Source organism: Microtus ochrogaster, linkage group LG2, assembly GCF_000317375.1.
Source record: "Microtus ochrogaster isolate Prairie Vole_2 linkage group LG2, MicOch1.0, whole genome shotgun sequence".
Classification (NCBI taxonomy): domain Eukaryota; kingdom Metazoa; phylum Chordata; class Mammalia; order Rodentia; family Cricetidae; genus Microtus; species Microtus ochrogaster.
This window is the reverse complement of record NC_022028.1, coordinates 4237459-4244275: the sequence shown is the minus strand read 5'-3', so window position 1 is coordinate 4244275 and position 6817 is coordinate 4237459. Positions and strand designations below refer to the sequence as shown.

The 6817-nt window shown below is 52.6% G+C and overlaps 2 protein-coding genes across 5 annotated transcripts in view; one reads left to right on the top strand and one right to left on the bottom strand.

Annotated features, from left to right (window-relative positions):
* The window catches only part of Polr1c (RNA polymerase I and III subunit C), a 13437-nt gene extending 11287 nt beyond the window's left edge, over nucleotides 1-2150 (bottom strand). For all 4 annotated transcript variants that reach the window (XM_013350950.2, XM_013350953.2, XM_013350951.2 and 1 more), the window contains exons 1-2: nucleotides 2009-2150; nucleotides 1828-1899 (exon numbers count right to left, since the gene is read on the bottom strand). In XM_013350950.2, coding sequence (XP_013206404.1) covers nucleotides 1828-1899; nucleotides 2009-2077 — 141 coding nt within the window. In that variant the 5' untranslated portion in view covers nucleotides 2078-2150. The remainder of the gene's footprint in view (nucleotides 1-1827; nucleotides 1900-2008) is intronic.
* An 81-nt stretch (nucleotides 2151-2231) lies between these two features.
* Yipf3 (Yip1 domain family member 3) lies at nucleotides 2232-6817 on the top strand. The gene is made up of 9 exons (XM_005359763.3): nucleotides 2232-2458; nucleotides 3008-3205; nucleotides 3339-3445; nucleotides 4706-4751; nucleotides 4852-4944; nucleotides 5069-5200; nucleotides 5374-5487; nucleotides 5604-5727; nucleotides 5824-6817. The coding sequence occupies exons 1-9, from the start codon at nucleotides 2378-2380 to the stop codon at nucleotides 5970-5972; spliced, it is 1044 nt and encodes a 347-aa protein (XP_005359820.1). The 5' UTR covers nucleotides 2232-2377; the 3' UTR covers nucleotides 5973-6817.

Sequence of the window (6817 nt, the reverse complement as noted above, 5' to 3'; positions counted from 1 at the left end):
GATTAAAGGAGTGCACCATCATGCTGGCTCTCCTGTGTGCTCAGATTAAAGGTGTGCACCATCATGCTGGCTCTCCTGTGTGCTCGGATTAAAGGTGTGCACTACCATGTCTGGCTCCTCAGTTTTGTCTTCAGTGAAGACGCCAAGCAATATGGCTCCACACAACGCACAGAAGCGCTGCACTGAAGAGCAGAACCCCCACACTACTTAGACCAGTTACTGCTGCATCTCTGTTTACTTTTAACCTTAGTCCATTGGTTTATGAACACCAGTTTGGTCCTCTTATCTGACAGTCTTCCTAAAGTCTCTCTTCCACTCACCCTGTAAATATTACTTTCCCCTATATTCTAACCTCCTGGGTGACTTCAACCACATTTCTGGCTTAAGCAACTGCTCGGCAACTCCCGAAACTTGGTCTCACCTTTAACGTCACTTCAAACATCATCCTCTTGATCTATACACATCGCTCTTGAGATATAGTTCTCCAGTGGGGCTGGAGAGATGGCTCAGCAGTTAAGAGCACTGCTCTTAAAGAGCTGGGTTTTGTTTCCAGCACCGACATAGTGGCTCACCACCATCCATAACTCCAGTTCCAGGAACCTAACTCCCTCCTCCAACCTTCCGAGTCACCAGCCACACACATGCATCATAAACAAACACACATGCAGGCAAACAAATACACCCAAAACATTTTCTTACGTTCCAAATCACAAGGTCCATTTTCACTCACACAGCCCTCACCAAAGCAATGATACAGACTTGTTTTCACTTCCACTATCAGTGGCATATCCATGCCCTCGATCTCAGCTGCCACACACAAATCTAGCAGATCTGTCAGAATTCATTTCCTCCCAGCTAGTAAGGTCACAAAATTTGATCGGTCTACTGAAAAACTCTCATTAAGCCGGTATTTCATGCCTTTAATCAGCACCTGGAAAGAAGAGGCAAGTTCCAGGCCAGACAAGGATACGTCGAGAAACCTTGCCTCAAAAAAAAAAAAACCAAAAAACAAAAAACGCTCTCTATTATCTTGCGGAGCTTAAGATACACCCCAATCTTGTCTACCACTCATGCTGATGTGCTGACCTCTGACAGTAACGAACTGCTGGAACAGGCTCAGAGCAAACTTTACAACACCGTGCATACTGAGCCTTCATTGCTCACCTTTTTTTTTTTCTTTCGGTTTTTCGAGACAGGGTTTCTCTGCATCTTTGGAGCCTGTCCTGAACTCACTCTATAGACCAGACTGGCCTCCAACTCACAGAGATCCGCCTGCCTCTGCCTCCCGAGTGCTGGGATTAAAGGCGTGCGCCACCACTGCCTGGCCATTGCTCAACCTTTATTCAAAGTTAAAAAGCTTAATTCAGCCAGGCGGTGGTGGCTTTAATCCCAGCACTCGGGAGGCAGAGGCAGGCGGATCTCCGTGAGTTCGAGACCAGCCTGGTCTACAAGAGCTAGTTCCAGGGCAGGCTCCAAAATCACAAAGAAACCCTGTCTCGAAAAACCAAAAAAAAAAAAAAAAGAAATAATTCAGATGTCTTTTTCTTCACTGACCTTTAACTACATCCCTCCAATGGGCTGGATTAGGTGTATTTATGTGATTCCTCCGCCCCAGCCATCGTCACCGATAGTTTATTACAATTTCTTTACATGACCCATTACCCCACCGAGAGCGAACAACTTGTTCCAGGAATAGGAGCTGTCCTGACGTCCATGGAGCTCCTAGCACATGGCTCAATTTACATTTTATGAAAGCAGCGACTCCCAACCCCAAAACTTGTGAGGTCTGGCCCCTCAAGCCGTCGGGACACCTCCAGCTCCACCCACCTTCTCGAAGCGGTCCTGATCCCAAGCATCATCATAACCCGAATAGTTACCCGGGAAGTCAGTGGTGTGGACCTAGAGCAAACAGAGGAGATCCGTTCACGACACAGCAGCGAAGCCGGGCCCCAAACAGGGCGTCCTCCTCCCTGCCCGCCTCTTTCTCCTCAGCTCAGACAGAGCTTACATTGCGAACCCCAAACTCTCCCAGAACCACGCGAGTCCGCATCTCCTCCACAGCCTGAGCCGCCGCCATTTTCCACCATGCACCGCCAGAGAAGCCTCCAAACCCGCGCACGCGTACAACCGCCCGTGGCTGTCTCCGCGGCAACGCTCCGCCTCCTGAGCTCTCAAACGTCGCGATAGCATGCCCCGCCTCTGTCCACGTCCTTCACTTCCGGACGTCAATTGAGGCCAAACATCCGGGTTTCTCCTTTTTGCATTCCTGCTGGTACTACCTCGCCCCTCTCTCTCCCTGGACGTTTCTTTCACCTGGGCTCAGGTCTCACACTGTTCCCACGAGCACGAGCTTCAGCGACGGAAAGCCTCGAGGGACATGGCGACTACGGCGACGCCGGCCAGCGGCGTCCGAAATGGAGCTGGCCCGGAATGGGGAGGCTTCGAAGAAAACATCCAGGTATTGAGAGTTCCGGCTGCCAGCAGCCCCCCCGCCTCCGGCTGAAGGCCGTCCCGAGTGTGGCTGCTGTTCTCGCGCGCGGCGTGGAAGTCGGCCACTCGAAAGTCTGTGGAGCTTGTGCTGACGTGAAAGGGCCAGGCTGAGGCTCCAGCGGGCCTCGGGTCTCTGCCTGCCCGGAGCTGTGCGGGACGGGGTGGGAAGTCTGTCCGGGTCAGGCACAGTGTAGGGCTAAGAGGATAGGATTCACTGGCACGCCTTAAAGATGGACTGTGTGCATAGGCTTGTTTGAGGGTCGGGAAGGCAGATGGGCTCTTGTGCCGCCCTCTGGAGCTTCGAGAGAGAAAGTAGGAAAACAACGTGAATCCGAGACGAGTAGTAGATTTTCTGGACCACGAAAGTGTGGCGACCACGTGTGCCAGCAGTGAAAGGAGGAGTGTGGCCTAGTGGGTAGCAATTCTGTAGCCTCATCAGTGGACGAGCACATCCTCAGCCCATGAGATGAGCAGAGAAGAGATGGGCCCCTCACTCTAGGAGCCATTGTCTTCACAGGGTGGGGGCTCGGCTGTGATTGATATGGAGAACATGGATGATACCTCAGGCTCCAGCTTCGAGGATATGGGTGAGTTACATCAGCGCCTGCGTGAGGAAGAAGTGGACGCTGATGCAGCTGCTGCAGAAGAGGAGGATGGAGAGTTCCTTGGCATGAAAGGCTTTAAGGGACAGCTGAGCCGGCAGGTGGCTGACCAGGTAAGCAGATGGGAAAGTGGACCCGTGTACGTCCCATGTTGATGTAGGTTTTTCAGTTAGAATTACACAGAAATCCAGCAGAGACGGGATGACAGCCCGGAGCCGAGAGTGTAATAATACCATCTCCCTTCAGATGTGGCAGGCAGGGAAGAGACAAGCTTCCAGAGCCTTCAGTCTGTATGCCAACATCGACATCCTGAGACCATACTTTGATGTGGAGCCTGCCCAGGTCCGAAGCAGGTGAGGAGCCTTCTCAGACCAGTCTGCTGTCACGTCCAGGCCTCACCCAGACTACAGCCAGATACTGACCCTAAGCTCTGGTGGGCTCCCCTACCGTAACCCCATCACCCAGACTACAGCCAGATACTGAGCCCAAGCTCTGGTGGGCTCCCCTACCGTAACCCCATCACCCAGACTACAGCCAGACACTGAGCCCAAGCTCTGGTGGGCTCCCCTACCATAACCCCATCACCCAGACTACAGCCAGATACTGACCCTAAGCTCTGGTGGGCTCCCCTACTGTAACCCCATCACCCTAGTCACCAAACCTGCTGCCGATTACAGCATGGCGAAAGTCCGTCGGCTGTGTCCTCTGTCCAGCGTGTTAGCCACCCTCCCTCCACACCTCGCTCTAACAGTGCTCGCTCTGTTCTCATTCCCCCCAGACTCCTAGACAACTCTACTTTCTTCCACCAGGCAGCTTATACATTCTTATTCCTGGGCTGGTCTCCCCAGAGACCAGCTACACCTCAGAAGCAAGCTCTGCCACCTTGAGCATAGTCATTCGCTGACTTCTCAAGAACTGGATTCAGTCCTGGCTTGGTTCTTTCTGAGCCTTGAACCAGTGCTGATACAGAACCCAGGGCCCTGTATACTGAGGTTTTATTCTGTGATTCATTGGTGAGGATAGGTGGGAGCCTTGCCATTGAGTGCAGTCACAACACAGTGCTCTAGTACGACTGTGGGACACACAGAAGGGACACTTGAGCCCGAAAGGGAAGCTTCCCAGAAGAAGTAATGTCTTAACTAAAAAGAATAATCCAAGAAACCTTGCTAAAACACAAGAATAAGCGAAGGTATAGTAGTCGTAAACAAAGAGAGAAATGACCTCTTTTTTTATTCTGTGTGCATGTCCATACCACTTTAAGTACATTTTTCAAGAGAAACGCCCACTGCCTGGAAGAATATAAGTGGTTGCACTGCTCTCAGGGCTTCCACATTTTGGGTACCCTCCACTTGCTTTCGCCTGTCTTCTATAGGCCATGTAGTAAATCCTTGGCTTTCTCCAAGTTTTCCAGGTAGCTGCTACTCCACTCACCTCAGAGAGTTGACCTCGCACAAAGTGATTCCTTTCATTCCCTGTCTTTTCCCCTCCCCCTCATTCAGTATGTCCTCTGGCCCCTCCCTGTCCCCTGATGATAGAGACTTGAGTAAGATACAGACCCTGCCCTCCAGAATCTCAGTATTTTGCTGCATCTGCTCTCCTCTCTCCACTCCTAGGCTCCTGGAGTCCATGATCCCTATCAAGATGGTCAGCTTCCCCCAGGTGACTAGGGAATGGCATGTGTGCAGAGCCGGGGAGGCCTCAGGGTAGAGTGTGGGTCAGCAGGCCCAGCCTCCAGTCTGAATGTGTTGTGTGCTGACAGAAAGTCGCAGGTGAGCTCTACGGACCCCTCATGCTGGTCTTCACATTGGTCGCCATCCTCCTCCATGGGATGAAGACTTCTGACACCATTATCGTAAGCAGGACACAGACCTTGGGGGTGGGGCTGACGTAGTGAAGACTGCTGACACCTGAGTGACGACCTGGGCGAGATCACAGTGTCTCAGCCCTAAGCAAAGCCTTCACCCTTCACCCCACAGCGGGAGGGCACCCTGATGGGCACAGCCATTGGCACCTGCTTCGGATACTGGCTGGGTGTCTCGTCCTTCATTTATTTCCTTGCCTACCTGTGCAATGCCCAGATCACAATGCTCCAGATGCTCGCACTGCTGGTAAGGAGCCGGTCCTGGGAGTGGGCAAGGAGAGCCTGAGGTCAGTAAGGTCCTGGTCCGCTGCTCTCCAGGCATCTGTGGACCTGGGATGGAAGGAGCAGGCCAGAGAGCCCTCCATGGAGCCAAAGGCCACTCCAGCCCAAGTGATGGTGCTCTCATCTCTCTCCCCGCAGGGCTATGGCCTGTTCGGGCACTGTATTGTCCTGTTCATCACCTATAACATTCACCTTCATTCCCTCTTCTACCTCTTCTGGCTGCTGGTGGGTGGGCTCTCCACCCTGCGCATGGTAAGCTGAGCAGGTTTTGCTGTCCACCCACAAAGGACTCTACAGGTTCTGCCCTGGCTATCTTCTCCATCCGTCCTTTAAAACAGGCCTTCTGAACTGTGTACCTGTGGCCCTAGGTGGCAGTGTTGGTGTCACGGACTGTAGGCCCCACCCAGCGGCTGCTCCTCTGTGGCACACTGGCAGCGCTACACATGCTCTTTCTGCTCTATCTGCATTTTGCCTACCACAAGGTGGTAGAGGGTAAGTGGCAGGAGGGTCTGTAGTGGGGAGTGGGCTGGATGAGCAGACCCGGGGGCCTGCCTAGCCAGTTCTCACCCTGCATCCTTCCTCCTTTAGGGATCCTGGACACCCTGGAGGGCCCCAATATCCCACCCATGCAGAGGGTCCCAAGAGACATCCCTGCGGTGCTCCCTGCTGTCAGGCTTCCTGTTACTGTGGTTAATGCCACTGCCAAGGCAATAGCAGTGGCCCTGCAGTCACACTGACCCTACCTGAAAGCCTTGGCCAGCCCTGACCCCCAGCTCTGGAGAGAGGAAGATTGAAGGACAGTACTGAGGACGTATATCTCTTTGATGAGGTCTGCAGCAGACACTGAGCTGTCGCTCCTAAACACCTCCTTGGCATGGGGCTTGGCTTCTCAAAGGCACGAGGCCAGAAACTCCTGGCCAGGACTGCAAGCCTCTGCAGCCAAGTGCAGAATATGGGTCAGCTCTTCTGAGGCCCTCACCACCTACCCCTCTTTTCTCTCCCTTTCCCTCCTGTCTTGCTAAATATAGACTTGGTAATTAAAATATTGATTCAAGTCTGGAACTACAGCTCCTGTTCCAGCCATTCTCCTGTCACCCTACCTCAGATACACATTTCCGTTCTGTCAGCAGTGCTGATGTCGTATGTCTTCTGTACCCTTACTTGGGCAGGGTGAAGAAAGGACAGGCGGCAGCTGATTATAGAAACTGCCCTGAGGGCTAGAGATACTTGACCCACAGAACAGCAGGCAGGACCAAGCATGAGAGCCACAATCCTCACATACATGTACACCAGGCTTAAGTCCAGGCTGGCTGTACTTTGGAGAAGCCGATGCAGCAATGACAAATGAACAAGTTTCCACTGACATCATTGCAAGGACCTCTGCACCTGGGCACTGTCAGATAATGTCCACATGCAGCTGATATTTGAAGCCAAAGATGGTTCTACTGAGGCTTAGATTTCTGTTTTCCCTCCAAGTGTTATTTTTGAGTACCACTACCCTTTAGCCTCCATTGAAGAGGTAAATTCAGGCTGAGTGTGATGGTGTATTCCTTTTAATCCCAGCACTCAGGAGGCAGAGGCT